Source organism: Aptenodytes patagonicus, chromosome 19, assembly GCF_965638725.1.
Source record: "Aptenodytes patagonicus chromosome 19, bAptPat1.pri.cur, whole genome shotgun sequence".
NCBI lineage: Eukaryota > Metazoa > Chordata > Aves > Sphenisciformes > Spheniscidae > Aptenodytes > Aptenodytes patagonicus.
In genome coordinates, this window is record NC_134967.1 from 2,927,752 (window position 1) to 2,948,692 (window position 20,941).

Here is a 20,941-nt window from a genome sequence, read left to right on the forward strand (position 1 = left end):
GGAAGGAGTTATCAGAAAGCATCTTTTTAAAAAAAAAAACAAAACAACCACCAACCAAAAAAACCTCGTCCCTGTGCAATCATGTGGCTGGGCTTTTATTTCTGCTTTTCTTTCAGGTTTGTGCTGAGCAGCCTGGCTGGTTGACAGAACTTCCCATCTCTCATAGCACCGGCAATGCAGAAAGCTCCTATGGTGAGCCTATTTAAATGCTAATGAAAGGGGCAAGGCCAAGCATGAAGAGAAGAGGCATGGCCTTTCGGGTTCATTCACATGACAGCGCTGGCAGCTCTGAAGCTACAACCACCTTCACGTGGAAGACCTGGGGGATCAGTCAAAAAACGCAAGGGTCCTGGATGTGGGTCACGAACCCGAAAGACCCGTGGATGCTCCAGGACACCAAGGCTTGACAGAAGAGATGCCTCCCCGAGTGGGTCATGGAGACACGCTGGGCAACGAGCAGCGCAGGGAACGCCCCTGAGGAACCAACTCTGCTTGCAGGCACCTCCAGACGTAATTGGACGCAAGCACCACGGCCTTTACCAAACGCAACCCTTAATTAAGCTGAAGCGGTGCCTCAGCAATGATGCAGCCAGCGGGAGAGATTAACGTTACGGGTGGGATGATCTCGCCTGCTGCCCTGGCTCACGCTACAGTCGGTGGGGAGAGACTGGCATCTCCCGAGGACCATTCATCTCCTCCTGGGATGTCTAAAATATCTGGGAAGAAATGCCCTCTGGAGGTACCGGTCCCTCCCCCGTGACTGTGCAGGGAGCCCCAGCAACCAGCCTGGACAAGACCCGTACCTGTCGGAGGGCTCAGCTCGGGCGTGATGAGTCTCGGCGCCGGAGCCCTGCCAAGGTTCAAGTGCTTTGCAATTAACTTTCACAACAAACCAAAGCCTCAAGAGCTTTTAATCTCCAAATAAGTAGGAGATGTGGGTCCACACCAGGGCTTTTGAGACGTCGTTTATCCACGAGGCGCTGATAAGGACCTCACTGCTTTTTGTCTGTTTGCGAGCACATCCGCACAATGGGACCTCCAGCTATCTGCCCTCATTTCCACGGCAAGGCTAACGAAGAAAGGCACGGCGTAGCTGTGCAACAGGTTAAAACACAGGGAACATTTGCTTAGCAGTTCAACCTCATGCAAATGAGCTTGAAGGAAGTAAAATTCCAGCACGGGTACCATCCACAGCAAAAATCTCCTGGTTGTGCTGCTGTTCTCCACCATAAAAATAAATTAAAAAATAAAAATATTTTAAAAAATATATATATATATATATACACACATTCATGAGCTCATCAGAAAGTAGCTAATCTTTCCTGCTAGCCATCATTTATAAGAGGTGAAATAACTAACAAAGCAAGTTCGTGCTTGCCTGAATAAACAGGCAGGAAGGAAGGTGCTGTGCGCAGGTCCCAGCCCAGCAGGATAACACACCGGCAACCGCTCCTCATTACGATTCTTCGTCAGCGACGGCACTTGTCACACAGACAGACACCGTACTTGTGTTTACGGAGTTCAGCGCCTGACCAGCACCTCATCGTGATGATACTTCTAATAACACCCAGAACAACTCGCCTGTGAATAACGCGACTGCCGCACGCCCCTCCTCTGTCGTTATGAAATGGAGATGCCTGCAGCAGCACGCGAGCACGCACGCTGTCTGCTGCTTGACCCGGCAAAGTTTTGGCTAAAATTCAGGAAGAATTGGCTGTATATTGCCCAGGACAATATTTACCCGGCTCGAGCGTGAGCGCCCTGATAAAACGCGGTGTTTTATGTAGCACTTGTACTAGGATCTATGGGCTCTGTTCTGCTCTGGATGGGTTCCCCTAACTCGCCCTGACGTTGATGGGAGCCGTGCTCACGCGCGCGGAGGCAGAAATGGACTTTTCGGCACCGCATACATATTGAAAAGGGCTCTGGCCCGGTACGGCGGGGTGCCTGCAAAAGCACCGGGGCAAGGGGATGAGTTACAGGCAGGCAGCTGCCATCCTCCTTGATTTGGTTTGAGTCTCAGCTGTAGCATCTGTGGTACCCTACGCCTCCTCTCCCCACCCTTCTTCCCTAACAGACTGGAATAAAGGAAAATCTTTATGCTTTTATCCTGTATTCATTCCAAGTTCTGTGCTGGTTTATTTTCCTCACCGTTTTTTTACTCATTTTCAACAGAACAAACGATGAAAACTTTTTGGCGATGCTGATTACCAACTTAATACTGCTCTCCTAATGACATATACACAGATTTACAATGAGATCAGAGCAGTTCTGCTTATCGGGGATAAACCTGGTATACTATAGAGGGTTATATTTTTTTATTAGTCTTTCTTGTTGGTCTAATTAATGGTATTACCCTCTGAACTGTGTACACAGACTTAAAGAAATTCAAGATACGCTGAAAACATGCCCCAGAGGAACCAGAGTACGTTTAATAATTTCCTACCGGTTATCTCCGGCACTATGTCCATTCATGCTATCCACTTTTAGCCAGCAATACCCAACTCACCCTTCTTACTCAAGATACTTGGCTTGATAAGTATCTTTGGCCATTGATATATTAAAAAAAAAAAAAAAAAGCATGAACAAATTTATTTTCAGAGCATCACTTCAATTTTTCCACTTCCCCTCTCCTCACCAGATTGTCACAAAGATATCAACACTCATTCGCTGATTCAAGTCCAGGAAAGATGCAAAACGTTGCTACAAAATAAGCTTGTACTTGCATCAGCAGTAATGACCAAAAATGAATTAGCAAATGAGAGCTACCTCGCAAAAACTGCAGTTAAGCAAAATATCCCCCAATTTGGAGTCTTTATGTACAGCTGCAACTAAAAGGAACAGGCATAAGTCACAGAAAGTCTTCAAGGTTCAGATAATTTTCCTTCTCCAAGAAAACCCAAAAGCTCAGCTGCTCCCAGCTCAGAATACGCTGGAGGATCCAACACCAGCACTTTTGAAATTATCTGGGTGACTTCAAGCACCCAGCCCGAGATGACGGTGGGCATGAGTTCCTGCCGCAGGTATCTACCAACCCAACAGCCAAAGCCCCTTATGCATGTCCCAACCAAGGGGCAGGTCCCCGCAACCACACGGGTGCCAAAATACCTCGCCAGACCTTTCAGCCCCACGGGCTTGGCTCGCGTGGTGGCAAAGAACTGGATCAGGTCACCCACGTTCTCACAGAGCTGGTAATCATCTCCTGGCGTAAGGATGGAACCAAGGGGTGGAACCGACCCTTCGAAATTAAGGGAAATGAACCTTAGCAGCGGCACCAAATCCCATGTGTCCAAGAACCAGGTATATCAGCACGTTATAAAGGCCCTGAAATAGGCTGCAGCCCTGCAAATCTATAACCAAATAGTGCTCCCAAGGCCATCCACGAAGGGTCTCTCGCCAACGAGGATTTACTTGATTTCTCCCTGCGCAATATTCACATCCACTGGAAAACGTGACCGTGCAAAGCCAGGTTTGACTAAACTTCATGATGAGGTCAAAGGTGCGTGTGCTGACATCACGGTATCGACAGGCTGTCACTGGCACACCAGCCAGCTCTGCTCATTTGATATTATCTGGATCATTTAATGCTGCCAACAAGCGGAGTTAATACGTTATCTGCATACGGGTTTTTAATCCTGCAGGGTGGTCATTACCACATTATTGCCGGACTAATTAACAGGCAGAGCTCTCATGGCTTTTTTATGCATGCTTCCCCCCCCCCCCCAAGTAAAACAAATAACATAATCACAACCATATATCCAGATTTAGCATTGGGCTATTTCCAGGAGCTACAGACGCTCTGGTACGCAGCAGTCCAAGCCCGGCAGCGCAGGGAGCACTACAGTCCACAAACCACAACAGCATCAAATAAACCTCAGCCCAAGATAATATGGTTCCATTTAAATGAAAGAGAAAAGAATCTTTAAGGAACCTACAAGGTATTCAAACCTATTTAGTAAAGTGCTTTCCATTAGTCTTGCCATACGTGTAATGCTGAATCAAAGATGTTCTGCCACTGCAGAGCAAATGCGCCCATCAGAGGAATGACACCCAAAATCAAACTGGTCCCTAACGAATGCACTCAGAAACCACAGTGATAAGCAGGGTGTAGAAGATGTGTTAAATTAGATCATTTACCAAAATACCCTGGAAATGATGCACGTCCAAGGAGGAACAGCGCATAAAAAGGTTCTCTGCAAATGTGGCAAAAATGCAAAGTGCTTTCTGAAGCTTTGCTCTGCCTGAAAGCAACGATAAATTGTACTCGGTGCCGCACTCGGAGCGGCCTCGGCGGCTGCCGGTGACCTGCCCGGGGGCCGCACGCCTTGCCCCAGGGAACGACGGCCGCTGCAGACCTTTAGGCGACTCCAGCAAAACTTCACCGGCTTGCAAGCAACTTCTGGGAGCTCAAGTCCCAGAGCTGGACCAAAGCCACACAATGACATGGGCACGAGAACATAGGCAAGTAGGGCAAGGTGGCAGCTCACAACGCCTGTTCCAGCATGCCCCATTAACCTCTTTCTCTCCCTTTGAAGACTGCTCGTTCAGCAGCTCCTAAACTGGGGCAGACAGCGCTGGGCACCGGGCAGGGGACATCCCCAGGAGGAGATGCTCGGGATCGGCCGGTGGAGAGCCGCTCCGCTCCCCTCCGTTCCCAGGCTCATCCCCACCACCGCCTCTCCCAGCAGTTCCAACCACCGACCAAAAGCAGCCGGGTACAAAAGCGTCAGGACTCCAAGGCCTTGCAGGAATCCACCCTGAAGCCCACACTCAGCAACTGCCCGGGTGCCTTGTAATTAATAAAGCCTGCAGCGTTTTTGCTTATATTACAACACGCTACTCCAAAATACGCCTTCATGGCATTAAATACAGCTTTTTCGCTAAATAGGTGGCCTTTCTACGGTTTCTCAGATCCATGCCACTACAAGCTTTTTATTTTGATGGCTTTTCCCACAGGAGCTGCACAGCTTCAGCCACACCAACTCCCGCTGCTTTTCATGGAGGTTCAGTAACTCCATTAATCAGGCCTCTCGCCCCAAACTGTCGGTTTTGGACCTCTCTCCACCACAGAGATCATTCGGGAAACCAATGCTCACTTGAACAAAACCCTGCGTGGCTTTAAAACGAGCTCCATGCCCAAGGATGACAACAACGATCTCTGCAGGTTCAATTATATGATGCAAATGTGCAGGGAGCACGCGGCATCTCCACCTGAAGTGGTTCCCCTTCTCCCGCCTCAGCCATCGCTTTGGCAGGAAAGAAATAATGACAAATTTGGACAAAGCCATTTAATGACACCAGAAACGTTGCAGGGGATATAAAAGTTCAAGGAATTAACATTAAGAATCCGCAGGTGGATGAAACGACACGTTTTGCCCAAGCAGATAATGCAATAATTGACAAACATAAAAGCAAATAACTGGGTGCATTTAAGGCTAGAAAAAACAATGCCAAACACACACACAGAGGGAATATTTTGCCGTCGCAGGATGAAGAATCTCTTTGCTGAATGTGCTGCTGTCGCACGAAACCACAAAACTACGCTGTTGAGCTCCAATGGAGCATCTGATGCCCAAGGAGTAACCCAGAGCTGGGCTCTGCTCTTCCTTGCACCCTCAAGCGAGGAGTCGCACTAGAGAAGTGCTGCGGGTGTGCACGGCTCCAGGCAGAAAACGGATCCCCCAAGGTCTTCTCCAGCAGCACCGCTGTGCCCAGACCCCACGCAGCAGGCTCTGATGGCCGTGCCAAAACATGCTAGGCCCTCCTAGCTTTCACATCAGAGCGCAGGTGCTATTCGAAATTCAAAATGCAGTTGCATTTGGAGATTTTCCTACTTAAAAATCAGTATAGCCCGCTAAAACCTTTACAGCAATCCTTTAGAGTTCTTCTAAAATGCTCTTTTTCCCCTCCTGCAACTTAAGAGAGCATCTAGACCATCTAAATCTAGACATCAAAGGTAAGTTCCTCAAATCAATTTGCTTTGCTTTCCACCCTTAACACAGCACATCTCCCTCGAAAACAAGCAAACACTTCCCATGCTTGTGTGCCTACAGCAAATTTCTACCCGCAACAGTATCTTACAGCAATCGGAAATATCCTGGAAAAAAATACCACTTTACGATGGGAGGGCAGAGACTGCTCAAACCAGCCCGAGCACCAAAAGCAGAATGTTACAAAGACCTTTTAACGCATCCCTAAAGGGTATGCAACGCCCTTGTGCACACCTAAACAAGAACACACCACCAGACTAAGCATTTTAGGATATTCTGCTGTTGAAAGGGAGCAAGGGAAGCTGTTACTTAGGGCAATCAGCCTGCTGCACGAACGCCGCGCAGACCCAGTGCCGGGCTTCCCATTCAGCCCATCGGCAAAAGCGTAACCCCACGCTATTTTTCCCAGTTAGTTTCCAGGGGAGGATGACGGACAGTTTGCTTAAAAGTAACGGGCTGGAGCAGAAGTGTGCGGGTGCGCTGCCAGCCCTCATCTATCATCGTCTCTGTGCTTAAATGGCATGCATGCTCGCACGCATTCAGTACTGGAAAACCCACCCGGTGTAAGGTGGCCAAGTGATTTGGTTGGCAAGTTAACGTACTGGGTAGCGCAGGTTGTTGCTATCAGAAGGACACGTCCACTTCTGCAAATCCCACGTTTTTATAAGGATTAAAAGGCAAATGAAAATAGAGACTCAAGTCTCAGAGGGGCTCTCGGTTACAAACCCCAAACATTGCCAATGGCCTCAATCTGCTGGAGCAGAGGCGCAAGCCCTGTTTCATCTTCTCTGCAAAAAACGACTTCTCCACAGCAATGTCAGCTCTCCGGATTTGATTGCTGTTGCAAAAAGGAGTCACAGAAAAACCTGAAAAGAGGCATCAGCACAGCATTGTGCTCGCCTGCTTTCTTTACATCCCACATATCATACGTATTCACACCAAATACTATTTTTTGTCCCCCCAGTGCATGCTATTTTCTGCAGAAAGGAGATTTAACTCCCCGCTGAGGGAGGATGCATACTCTCACGAGAGAGGTGGTGATGGAGAGGTTTGGGATTCTCCATGGGATGCCACCCAGCGAAGCGGGACAATAAAGCAGAGATTGCACGGGAGAGGAGCGTGTCCCCGGGGACGGCAGCAGCAAAGGCTGCGACACACCAGCTCCCCGTCAGATAACCCCGAAGGTTCAGCTCCCAGATGCAACCTGTAAAACCTGTGAAATTTTAATTTAGAGGGAGAAGTGGCATGAAAAGATATGAGGCAGAAAGACTCTGTAAGGACCGAGAAGGGCGAGAAATGGGATTTATGGATGCCCTCAGAAGAGATGTTCCTTCCAGAAAAAAAAGTTTGCAGAAGCAGCAAGAGACATGGGCGATTCTCCAAGACTGGGATGCAGCCCAGCCCTGGACCACACCGCAGCAGAGCATCACTCAGTCCCTTTTCCTTCTTCAATGATGAGGTTGATCCTCTCCCAAACACTGGGTCTCCCGGGTGCCCGCAGGAGATCCGTGATGCCTTTACCGTGGCACCACGCTCCCCTTCATCCTTCCGTGGGCATCTTTGCTCCTTTCCCACCATCCGAGCAATCCGAAAGCAAACTCCAGCCACGGCGCTGCATGTACTTAAAACCTGCAGCTGACCACATATCTGAAAAGCAAAACTCGAGAGCTTTTTGCATTTCTCACAGCAAGCAGGGCCCTGCCTGCTGCAGCCCACGCAGACGTCAGAAATCCTAATGACAAAAGCCCATTTCTCATCAGGTGCTCTATGCAAAAACACAGCTCTCCGCTGCAGCTCATCTTCTGCACTCATAAGCAGAGGTCTTTGCAATTTAGCAAATTTTGGACACAGACACGCCACCTCATCAGGCGCAGCCAAAAACCAGAAACCTGCCCCGAAACCACCCACACCGAGTCTAGCTGGCAGCAGCCAGCCTGCATCGCGCACGGCCAGCTCTGTCCCCATCCCGGCGGCTCCTCGCAGGGGTCTGGGGAAGGAGAGGACTAACAAGATTAGAGAAATAAGCAATTTATCAGCTTACTGAAGCCGCGCAGCCAGAGCCCGGCTGAGGGGCACTGGGGTATCGGGATGTCCCTGGGAGCCGCCGCCTCCGGCCAGTGTCACACTCAATCATAATCAATACGTCTGCAAAGTTGTTCTTGCCCAGCGACGCGTTGTCTTCCTATAAAGCCTCTGTTATCTTAGGTCCCCTTAGTTCGCAGCCTGTCACCATCACTCAACCTCAGCCTCTCACCCCAGGGGAGGCAACCCCAAACCCCGGCACCCCCAAGCCTCCAATTACCCCCCCCTTGGCCAGGGGTGCGTGAGCAAAAACTTTGGGAAGAGCTTTTTCCTCCCCTCTGCAACTCCTGCAAGCAAACTGACTATGAAAAGGATTTCGGACAACGCTTTCAAAAGCTTCAACGTCTGTTCTGGTGGGACAGCTCAAACCTGCTGCTTCTTTTTCTTTGAAAAAAGCTAAACCCATTCCACCTCCTGCTAACACAGTACACACCTCCAAACACCAAAATACGTGTTTGTCTAGCTTGAGGTCTCCAGACCTGTTGCTTCCACAAAATCCATCTCAATACTTGAAAGCATCAGCCGCGAAGACTCGTGCAAAATTATACAGCAAGAGAAAGCAGGAATAGACTGCAACTCTGCCAGTGGCGAGGAGCAACTCCCTGAGCCTTCGGCCTCCCATGGGCGAGGACGTATCCTGAAAAACGAGGCCTCTGGTCAACCGATTCCCCAGGGTTTCGCACGCAGATGTAACCGCAGCCTGGCTCCGCGCGCCACGCCGCGTTACGAGCACACCGGTTCTGCAAGCTGCTGCGTCAGTACCAAAGGCTCTTATCTCACGCTTCGCTGTCAACAAGAAATTATGAGAATTGAATTTTAATAAGCTGGAGACAGAAGCTTTGCCATATAACATGCGAGCGCTCAAGTTTAGTGCCTAATTTATAGCGATGTACTTCGGCCCTGTTTGGTGCAGGGAGAGGAGTAGGGACCACTCGAGGAAAAGACATTTGCCCTCAAAGGCTGGGCAATGAGCCTTCCCCAGCTGCAAAGCCTCTTCTGGCAGCTCACAGAGTTTCACACTAAGGATGCAGATTTTTCTGCATCACCTGGCCCCGGTGCCAGAGAACACTGAGTTTACTAATGTAAATGAATCCAATAGACAAAATCGCCCTTAATCTTCCCCGAGTTTAAGACCGGGACCTGTTTATACCTCCCTCTCCCCATCTGCAAGTCTAACGCCAAACATCTTCGTGGTTATGCTACAAACCGGGGAGTCAGAAACCCCAGATTAAGTCCTCCTCCAACTTCAGAGTTTACTTGAGCTTACTCATCCTCAGGAGCTTCACTAAAACTCCCCTGGACAGGCCCTAAAGGAATCATAATCTAAATATTATGCTAACCATGCCAGATGAGGCTTTTGAACAGGAAAACTCCAGAAAGGATATTTTAAATTAACATCTTCAAAGACTAAGATGTAATGGGGACCTGAAGTGCTATCTGCAGCCAGTTCCCTGTGTCAAAAACAACCATGTGAATACTGCTATGCACAAATTTATTTCCCAGTGCATGCGACTGTTTCAGAGCATGAAACTAATTGCTCCCTGACCCCATGAACTATGCAGGACAGAGGTAAATAAAGCAGGAAATTACTAGAAAGAGTAATAGTACAGCAAGACCTTGATCTTGCTATAAGCTTGGTGCAAAAATGCTCCCCGTACCCGACTGGACAGCAGTATCCAAATTCCTCAGGTTCCTTTACAGTATCAGCTCTCAAGCTCTGGAAGAACAAATAGCAGGGAAGATTTCTGAAGAGATAAAAATGTACTATTTTCATCAGCCTGAGATGATTACTCGCAAAATAGCAACAGCACAGAGCACAGAGGTAACTGATTGTCTCCTGCGCAAAAGTCAAAGTCTTTGCATTGTAGCTATGAAAGCGTACAGAGATCAAAAAGAAAAAGAGAAAACTCTGTTTTAGGCTGTCATGAGCATAAAGGTCCTCCTGGCCCTTTGGCATCACCAACTACCAAGACACGACTGAAATCTTTCTTACGCTGCATATGCCCAAGACCACTGCGCAGCAAGGAGGAGAAATCCTTTATTCCAGGAGCAGGGGGCAGCTCCCGCTCCCTTCCCAGCTGAATTTTGGCAGCGTCCATGCAAACACCACCATCCCCACCCAGCTCCATGCAACGCGAGCTGGGACACAGTGACCGCCCCGTGCCACCGACGCTCTGAAATAGGAAGTGAGACAAGCCAAACGCTGAGCGGGGTATTATTAATAACACTTAGCTATTGATTGCGCCTTACATCTTCAAGCACTTTACCAACATTAATTAATTAAGGTGTTTTCCATTTAACGCTGGGAGGAGACTAAAGCAAAAACATGAGGCTAAACGGACCAACCGCCTCATTCAGCGCAGCAAGTCCTCGCCCCCAAACTTTGGATTTCCCCACAGATATCGCTTGTACTCCAACTACTGAGAAGACAGGTGTAGATTCAAAAAGCCCAGAGGTGCACCCAGCGTGAACGGGAGCCACAGCCGACCACTAAGCCGCAACAGCGCTTGCTGCGATGTTCTGCCTGCCTACCTGCATCCCCCCTGCCATCGTCACCGGCATCCCGCCCCGCCACTGCAGCCTGACCCGGACCACAGGGCGTGGGCACGCCTTTTGCTCGCAATTAATTCAACCAATACTAATTCAAACGAGAATTCAAACACGAGGGTGCTGACACACGGCTCCAGTGATGTTCCTGAGAGCTGCCTGTAATTGCTGCGCTAAGAGCCGGGGACATGAAGTATTGATTTCCACCCTGATCGGCATCTAGGTTTACACGGCTGCAGCCAAAATACTTCTTCCAGCAAACTCGCTGTCTAAAAACAACTATCAGGACTGAGAGGTTCGAATGATTAACACTCACGCTAAGGACTGTAACAACACACAAGTTTCATTCCTACCTACCTACACACACCCACCCTCCAGTCCTGCTCTCCCTCTTTGCTGAGTTCTTCCAGTTTTGTTTTAAATCACGTAAAACAGGCCCTCGAAGCATACCTCACCACTGCAAAAATAGCGCATTATAGCAAAGAAAAGTCTCCGTGTGCACAAAAGGGGTAGAGTTATTACCTCGAGCTGTCTCAAGCTGCACCATAATTATATGAATAACACATTTCACAAACTCAGTATTAATTACTGAGCATAGCACAGAGGCACACATTTACCTCCTTCCGCATGACTCGGGACTGACCTGGAGCACCTGCTTGCAGCAATGAGATCACCGAGCTCCTTCCCACGCCAAGCAAAGGGACCTGATGATTCTGCCACGTGCTTCTCTGCCGGGACCGAAGCAGATCCCTGCCGCAAACCCATCAGCCAGCCGAGCACCACCAGCATATCCCACATTTGCACTTGCAGGTAAGCGACGGCCCACCCAATTCACCAGCCTCCTGCCTTCCTTTAACGTGTTTGCGTAAATCAAACAGCTTGGCAACCCTCCTACTTATAAGACACACGACAGCAGAGCTATTCAGAGATACTTGCTTTCACCCCGTCCTTCTGAACATCGTCTCAAAATCCGTGAGGTACAGACACCTTGGGCCTGCCTATACAAACACAGAGTGATGTAGGGGAGCGTTTATGGCAGAATATAAACAATAGTACAAAACTTCGGGAGGAAACCCAAAACTAAGAGTGACCCTGATCAGTGGGTTTTGCGGAGACCAAGTACTCTTCCCCCTTCTCCTCAATAAGCACGACGAACGCAATGCACTTCAGATACGGTTTTACGCTTAACTGATTGGCTTCTGTTACAGCACCAGTGGTACATGGCTGGATATATCACATTTTAAATAATAGCCTCTTAAACTCGCGGGGAAGGAAAAAAACGCATCTACAGCTACAAGGCCATGGAGTCACGCCTCATTAGGGAAGCGTCATCTCTCCTAGCTCCTAGACATCGGCACGCTGAGCCAAATTTGCCAGCTTAAAGAGTGGGAAGATAGAGTGAACCCTCCAGCAACTTCAGCAGCTGCCCCAGGTACCGCTCTCGCACCCAGCCGAAGATGGGACCACACTTCGCCACCGGTCACAGGGCCACCACAACTCCAAAGCACGTGTAATTATAGTTATTAAGCAGAAACACGCACGCTTTGGTGAACGGAGCACATTTCTTCGACACCATTGCAGCGTACCGACTGTTTTCCAGCACGCCGACGGTAAAGGAACCCAAAGAGGAGTTTTTCCATCACTCAACAGATTAGAAAACCTCTGAGGAAAACAAAAAAGAAACCCTGACCCTCGGAGAGCCACACGCACACTCCTCCCTTGCCGGGGCATGCTGCGGGAACAAAGGCACTGCCCCTCTGCAAAAAACACACGCATCTCTCCAAAAGTCTCCTGGAGAGGAAACAAAACAAAACACAGAGCACACCCACAGAAATAGGTGTGTGCACGGGCAGCCAAAGGATTTTACCTGCTTTTCTAGCTGGAAGGCTGCATTTCCACACTCACGCTGATGCCCTCTACAGCGTGTCACCAGCTGCATTGGCTGATCACCCCCGCTCCGGCGGGGGAAGACGAAGGCATCCTCCTTCTGCCCTTTCAGCGGATTTTTTTATAAAAGAAAGCGCCTCGGTAGCCTGGGTGTGGTATACAGCAGGGTCCAGTTCAGATTATACCAACAGGCACCTACGCTTACCAGTTCTGAAAACACCTGACTGCACATATAACTTTACTCCCCGCGTACCCGCAGCTACCGGGAAGCTCTGCTGGGTCCGGCTCCCGCCGCACAGCAATCCCACCTGATGACGGATTAACTTTGTTTAACAGGTGGAATTCCACACACCACACCCCCGCTACCGAAACAGCAAAAATACAACGAGCTGGGTGGAACAAATCCACAAACTAATCCCTCTAAATCAAATTTGCATTAATGCCACAAACAACAAAACACCGTTCGGTGCAGCAGCAGCCTGCCGGGAGCAGCAATGCCCACCAAGAGCTACGCTACCTTTAAAAAGCCACGGCTTAACCAAAACTCAACTGTTAAATAATGCCTAACCACCGTATCAAGAGACACCCGCAGTAAATAAGTAACAAGTAAATAACAGCTACTGACGTTTTTATCACGCAGGTGTAAATTCAGTTCAGTTAGCGGGAAAGGGGAGGGCTTGCACTATTTTTGCTCTGACACCAAGGCTGCTCCAGGGTGAATTGTCATGCAAGCCTGCAACTATTTGGTAAATATATATATATTTAAATATATATACATATATTTTTAAATGTTTCTAAAGTAACAGTGATGGCAGCACTACTTTGATTAGCAGGAAACAGTGAATTTCAGCCAGGCGAGAGCCGGACCCCGTCAAGAGCACCGCAGAAACAATTCGGACCCCGTTTGTTAACCTTCACGCAAAGCCAAGAGCGTAACTCACTTCCCGCTCCCCCTGCGCCCCGTTTTCCACACTCGGCCTCTGCTGCTGCTCCAGCTCCGAGGCCTGGCGACAACTTTGTAGGGGTTTAAGGGCAGAGGGAGGGGGACGTATGCATCGCATAGGGGCTGCGCGAGCCTTTCGCCCCAGACTTAACAAAACGCACGCCTTGGGTACCGGCCCTTCGGGGGTCGGCTCCCCGCAGCCACGCACGGCGTCGAGCTCTCCCGCTGCCGAGGAGGCCGGCTCGCCGCCTCCCCCCCCCCCCCCCCCCCCGCCGCCGCCGGGGTCCGCCCTCCGCCCCCGCCCGGCGACGCGCCCCGGGCCGGGCCGGGCCGAGCCCAGCCCCGGGCCCGCCGGCAGCGGGGGAGCGGCGGGGCCGGAGCGCCCGGATCGCGGCTGTAACATGGCTGCTTTCCTACCGAATTACGAAACCGGTTATGGGAGCCGGGGGTACCGGGGAGAGCCGGCGTGCCGGGCCGCCGGGGCAGGGAGCAGGCGAGTTAAGCAAGGTGGGGGGCGGGAATCCCTCCTCGGGCTGGGGGTGTCGGAGCCGAAAGAGGTCGAAGAAGTAGCAGGGAATTAGGAGCCTGCTAAAAACCAAAGGGGGAGTCCGCAACCGGCGGGTGGAGCCGGGTCCCGACGGGACGCGCCGGCCCCTCGGCGGCTTCGCTCCGGGCACCGGCACCCCCCCCCCCCCCCCCCTTCCCGCCTTGCACCACCCCGGAGAATACAAATAAATAAACAATGAAAAACAATAACGAATGGAAGCGGTCTCCAGGCGGCGGCCGCGGAAGGACCCCCACACCCCCCCACACACCCATCCCCACACACACACACACACACACACCCCCCCCCCCGACATCACCTCCACCCCCGCCGGGGCGGGGGGGGGTCGCGGGCGGCGGCACCCACCTTGCGCGCTGTGCGGGCCGTGCTCCATGGCCGGGTCGCTGCCCAGCTCGGCCAGGCGGCGGCCGGTGGCGGCCAGCTCGGCGCGCAGCGCCGTCACCTCCTGGCCCGCCGCCTGCAGCGCCCCGTCGATGCGCAGCGCCAGCTGCTTGTTGTCGTCCATCATGTGCAGGATTTTGGCCTGGGGGAGGGAGGAAGAGGAGGAGAGAGGTGAGAGAGCGGGAGCGGCACGCGCCGCCGGGGGGGGGGGGGGGCGGGGAAGGGGCTGCCTGAGGGGGAGCCGCGCGAGTGGGAGTGGGCTGTGCGAGGGGGCGGTGCGAGGGGAGGGGGCTGTGCCGGGGGGGGGGGGGGGGGCTCTGCAAGCGGCGTGCAAAGGGGAGGGGGGACTGTGCGAGGGCAGGGGGCTGCGCAAGGGGGAGGGGGGTGCGAAGGGGAGTGGGGACTGTGCGAGGGGAGGGGGTTGTGCCGGGGAAAGGGGGGGGGGCGAGGGGGAGTGGGGCTGTGCCGGGGGGGGGGGCTCTGCAAGCGGCGTGCAAAGGGGAGGGGGGCCTGTGCGAGGGCAGGGGGCTGTGCCGGGGGGGGGACGACCTGAGGGGGGTGCGAAGGGGAGTGGGGGCTCTGCAAGCGGCGTGCAAAGGGGAGGGGGGCCTGTGCGAGGGCAGGGGGCTGTGCCGGGGGGGGGGACCTGAGGGGGGTGCGAAGGGGAGTGGGGCTGTGCGAGGGGGGGGGGGGGCTCTGCAAGCGGCGTGCAAAGGGGAGGGGGGACTGTGCGAGGGGAGGGGGTTGTGCCGGGGAAAGGGGGGGGGGGGCGAGGGGGAGTGGGGCTGTGCGAGGGGGGGGACTCTGCAAGCGGCGTGCAAAGGGGAGGGGGGCCTGTGCGAGGGGAGTGGGCTGCGCAAGGGGGGGTGCAAAGGGGAGGGGGCTGCGCGAGGGGGAACAGGTTGGGCGGGGGGGCGGGTTGCCCCCTACCCGTTTCCAACACCACCACCCCCCCCCCCCGGCAGCCCGGGCAGGGCCGCGGCGGAGGTGAGCGCGGCTCGGCCGAGGGCATCCGCGGCGTTACGCGGCGCTCAGCGGCTGCCGCGGAGGCGGGTCCCTCCTGCGCGGGAGGCGGGGGGGGGGGGGGGGGGGGGATGCCGCCAGCCCTGCGGCGACCGCGGCAACGCTGCATTTACAGCGAGGACCGACCACCCCCCCCCGGGAAGTTTAGTGGTGCTGCAGTGCCCGCGGTGCGCTGAAAATAGCACTAATTAAGTGCCTTTCTGCTAATTGGGCTCAGGTTCACCCCGGTTGCGTGGCCATACCCAAAAGGTGCGTGCAGCAGGTGGAGGTAAAATGGGCTCCAAAAATCCCCCTGGAAGGAGATTTTGGGGGGGGGGGGGGGGGAAGCAACCTGTATGCATGCGCTCGCCGCTGTAGCAGCGGTTACTGCGAGAGTCCTTGCGCTGGCGGTTCATGTGGCACGAACCCAGGGTGAAGAATCGAGAACTATTTGGTATCGTTGCTGGTAACTGCTAGAGGGAGCGCTGATGTTTCCCTGTGCCTTACGAACGCCTCGGAGGGATCCACTTGCATTATTGCCGGGGCCTGGCCTTGCAGCAAGCCTGCAGAGCTGCGATCCTCACCAAGGCAGCCGTGCGGGCAGGCTTCATCCCCACCAAAATCGGATGGTGCCGCTCTAGAAACCGTGGCCTGCACGGCTGCACCTCCCTGAACCATCCCCGCTTCTGAAAGCTGCGGGCAGCAGCGCTGCCTGTTCCCACCTGCCCCGCGTGCAAGCTTTAAAAGTTCACGAGTGGGTTTAGGAACCGGGCAGGAGCCCCCACGGCAGCGGGGTGGGAACCTGTGGGGCCCTGCGGAAACGTGAGTGGGCGTGGGAAGCGCAGCAGGGAGCCGGGGCCGGCGAGGAAGGGCTCTCGCCGATGGAAAAGCTGAAGAAAATCACAACCCCTGAGGAAAGGGGGAGAAACAGTCCTGCCCGTGTCTGTACGATTTGTTAAACCCTCTGGTACCTGCATAAACTCGGGCTTTTGGCTGAACGACCTGAGAATTTGGGGCATTTCCTTGAGCTTCAGGACGTTCCGTCTGCATCGCCGCGGGCATTGCAGAGACCTTAGCCAAAATGCAGTAAAACCGATAGAAAAGTGCTTCCCTTCTCGGAGAGCTGCAAAGGTGACTCTGGGAGAGGCTTGACGTAAGATAAAGCAGAAGAACGTCACTGTCTCGCGCAGTGACGTTCCCCGGGGAGCGCTGGCATGTGGCCCTGCAGGCGCAGAGGGGTTTGGCATGCAGTCTCCCCAGGCAGCTCTTAGGAACAGAAATCGGGTAAATCTGTCAGGTCAGTCTGCTGAAAAACAACACTAAGATCGGCCTGGGTCCCCTAAAACCTCGGATCTGACCTGGATCGCGCATACAGCCAGCTCTCTCAGTGCGAAAAGGACCGAGTCCTTGTGAAGTGGCATCTAGACCTTGTGATTTGTAAAAGGATTTTGTAAAACAAAGAAAATCTAATATTCAGATAAATGGTACAGTGGCTTTTTCAAGGGAAAGTTATTTTTGACTGAGAGTTTCCAGCAGTGTTTCCAACCCAACCACTAGCGCTGGGCCAGGGCACTTGGAATATTGGTGGAAAGGGCTCTTTTCCTTAATGAATTCCCGAAGGGCGGACAAACAACCCGCAAGGAGAACAAATGCAATTTCTGAAATTCTTTCTTCATCATCTATGCAGCCATCCCTGAACAAGATAAAATTCTTTAAGTACATATAAAAACTGAATTCTAATCCAGATAAATGCCCGGTTTCATGCCTAATTTACATGAGTATTTGCTGCAAACTGTGCTTGCAAAAGAGAAAATTATGTATGTAACCAGATAACCTGAATGTGCAACCGCAGTACCATGTATGCAAAACTTAGTCATTGCACTTGAATAAAACGTAAGCTTCAGCAGAAAGGAACTCAGCTTTAAAGTGCAGGCACGTTATTTTTATCATAAAAAATGAGGTTAAAACTGATTTGGGCCTTCCAAGAACACGTTCAGCTGCTGAAGCAAAGTCCAAATTCTGCTTCATACTCAATCTAACCTTACTAATAGACTAGTTGAGTTGCTGTACTGGCAGGGCTGGAATCTTTTTAATTTACCGATGCAAGAGGCTTTCTACATTAGCACGTGCGCTACTGAAAAATATGTTTCTTAAACTTGGCTGTGGACTCATCCGTAAAATTAATAACCTCGCTTTAAAAAAATCTTCCTTGCTACTTTAAGTCCTTTTGAGAGGTTCCCCTGAAGATATCGTGAAAGATTTTCTCCCCTTCCCCAATACCTCCTCCCGTCCTTTCTAGGGAACAGCTGGGTCCATTTAAAATTGATTTCGATCTCTCAAAGCAGGATTTGATTTCTCCGAGCTTCCGCCTGGGAAGAGTGCAGAGGGTCGCAGCAATCCTGAGAGATCAGCTGGCAGAGCTCGACCCCGGCAGAAAGCGAGCGGTGCGGGCGCGAGCACGGGGCAGCAAAGGGATTTCCAGCGTGAGGGTGGCTGGAGTTTGCTGGCCGCCTGCAGTTAAAGCGGTGTGATGTACGCCGCGGCGCTGCTGCCCCGGGTTTGCAGCGATGCTGACTCTCCATCCCGCACCCTACGCCGCATGTGCACACCCCTACACGTTCCCAACCCAAAATCTCCCTGCGCTGTGACCCTGGTTCTGAGATAAGGGTAACCCACCAAGCCGCAGAAAGGTCCCGATCATTGCTCCGGCAGCAAAACTGCCTTCAAGAAGGAAGGATTAAAAATACCGCCAGGGTGTGCATTCAAAGCGCGATACCTGAGGATTATTTTGGGTTGCGCTGATTTCCATTTGGAAGGCCAAGCCTTTGCTGAAATCCTCAAAACTGGGATGAAATGAAGCGTTAGGAAATGAATCGGGCCTTGTTCCCTTTCTCTTGTTAGTTTTGAATTAACAAAAAATTAAATTAAAAGCTAATTAAATAGCCAAAATTAGAAACATATTATTTCCCAGAATTGCTTTGCTTTTTTTTTTTTTCTTTAATTCCAGCTTTTACCGGGAGCTTGACAGCTGTGCGGCAAGTCCGTGTCCCTAAGGGATGGGAGTCCCTGGCCGCGCAGATGAGGCACAGAGAGGTCGGGAATATTTCCTAAGGACACGCAGGAAACCTGAGTCAACGCCAACAAGTCTCAGATCTCCATTCAGCCTTAGCTACGCTCAGCATCTTTTTCAGGCGGTGCAAGGGTAGCCTTGAAAACCTGAAAAAACCCTCAGTTTTGGGCAATGTGTTCTAGTAGTAGCATCACATCCAGGCAGGCTATTTCTCAAAAACATATAAATGGCATAAAAGCGGATATAGGAAGGTTTGAGCATCCTACCCATCCTCTTCGCTCTCCTTTCAGCCTAAGGAATGCAGTAGAGGGAATATGAGAAGGTTTAGGAGATGAAAAAGGGCTGAGTAGCACACGGGTACTGTTCGGGCCTTCCAAACACTTTAATTTGCTATTCGGATTACCACTTTTTATAGTTCAATATGCAAAGGAACCAGTTTAACTATATGGGAAAAGCCTTTTGTGTTAAGGCTGAACGTAATCTAATACGGCCCTTTGACCTGATTAAATTAAATCCTTTCTTTTCCAATTAAATAATCAGCCAGAATTTAATAAAAATGAATTTCAATGTGTCATCCTGCGGAAGGATGACCTCTGAGATGGTGAAGGCTTATGTAAATTCTGCTGATCGCTTTTTATCTGCTTGTGCCTCACTTCCACCAAAAAAAATTGCCTTCTGTCTGTATATTTACATTATTTTCTCATCTGCTCCATGCATCTCTGTTTGCAGTCACAGTTCCCAGCTGAAAGGGCTGCGAGTATCGCCACCTTCTTTCAGCACATCCTCTAAAACGGACCTTCTGTGATTGGAAAAAAGATCACCGAGGACGGGATTTTTGATCTGCGCCTCTATTTTGTTACGCCCTGGCACGCTGCAGTGCAAACAGCGGCAACGTGGCCCTTTCCAAATGTCACCAGAGGCATCTGTACGGCCATTCATCAGCAAAGAAAAGCACACCAAGAAAATCCGGTCCAAGAGACCAGCAAACTTGAGCAGCAATCACCAGAAAAAGCACAGCGTGCCCCGAGTTCAATAGTCTCTTGTAGCACATCTCCGCTAAGTAATTTCCATCCGAGTTACAATAGTTGCTAATGTCTACAGCTTTTTTTTTTTCCCCTCTACAAAGGTCACATTTTTATTTGTGTATTTATGACTGCATTTGACCTCCCTTCTCACTCTTAAAATACTGAGCACCAACCCTTCCACAGTTGGAGTATATGGCAGCATCCTAACGCTGATGTGTTGCTGCTGCGCTGCAGCTGAAATGCTAGTGCTTTAGTTCGTAAGTTATTAAAACGGGATTAAACAGAGCTAGGGAGGGGAAGGTTAAAAATTTGAGTGGGTATTCTGTTTTTCCCCGCGATGCTGCAGTGACGCGTTTCCCCATCTCCGTTTCTGGGCGGGTGAAAGGGTCCCGGTGACCTTCCTGTGCTGCCCATCCCTCGGGACCGCGAAAACAAACCCAATAATGTTTATAAAGTGTCTCGGACTGGGGGAATTACATCACCGCGGCGAGATACAAGCTCAGTGGATCAAAACAAACCCCAGATCCAACCCTCCCCAGCTTAGACACATCTCAGTTACCCAGCGCAAACCTCAAGGAATCCCACTGAGAAGGGATAATTTGGAGAAAAATGTGATCCCAGAGATTTTTCTCCAGTAAACCCATTTTACATTAATAGGAAGCAGATTTCTAGACCCCTTGCAAACAAATGACTTCCACAGCATATTTCACAGCTGAGTGCATCTATGGCACCAGCCTTTACATGCAGCTCTATTAAACCCAACATTTGTTTAATGAATTACAGCAATCCAATGAATCTGTGTACATTCAGCCTGTATTTAAATGTTTATGGGGAAGACGTCAGCAGCCAGCTTTCCACAAGCAGGTATCGGTGTCAGCGATGAGCTCCCGCTGCAAGGCACCCAAAACTTTTAACGTTTTTTGGCGCCTCCTTTCTTTACTATTGTGGGCAGTGGATTGTTGTTTAGTTTTATGAAACCCTAAGTGTAATTACCCAGGAGTTTCGGGGTCTCCGCTTAACATGAAACTGCTGGGATTCAGTGCAAATTTTGGGGGGGTTCTCCCCGTCGATGAACCACGTCTGTCACCTGACAGATATAAAACTGTCGCACATCTTCCACCTGGCTGGGGTTAGTCCACGCAGCTGAAAGGTGAATTAAGCCATCAAAACCCACGCAAGCACGGTTGACGTGCTGCAGCTATTTCCAAGGTGACCTCATCTTCATCTCGCGGGTCAATACGTAAACCTTGACAAAAATCTAACTCTGGTCCAGCCTCCCGTTTTAATGTATCCCCGGCTGCAGACTATGCGTGAAGCGCTCCCTTTCATGGCATGTAGAAGCAATAGTGATGATGGTGCTGTGATAATATTTAGCTTTCTTGTGTCGATACCTCTGATTTCTGGTGGTCTCCAGCCCAGCTCTCCCCACCCGGGAGCAGGTTTGCTGGG

General features: G+C 51.3%; 1 protein-coding gene across 3 annotated transcripts in view; it reads right to left on the reverse strand.

The window, feature by feature from the left end:
* KAZN (kazrin, periplakin interacting protein) overlaps nt 1–20,941 on the reverse strand; it is a 246,363-nt gene that overhangs the window by 79,000 nt on the left and 146,422 nt on the right. For 2 of the 3 annotated variants that reach the window (XM_076355910.1, XM_076355909.1), the window contains exon 3: nt 14,360–14,537. In XM_076355910.1, coding sequence (XP_076212025.1) covers nt 14,360–14,537 — 178 coding nt within the window. Of the gene's footprint in view, nt 1–12,486; nt 12,611–14,359; nt 14,538–20,941 lie in introns of those variants that run through there. The other variant, XM_076355912.1, reaches the window with a different exon arrangement.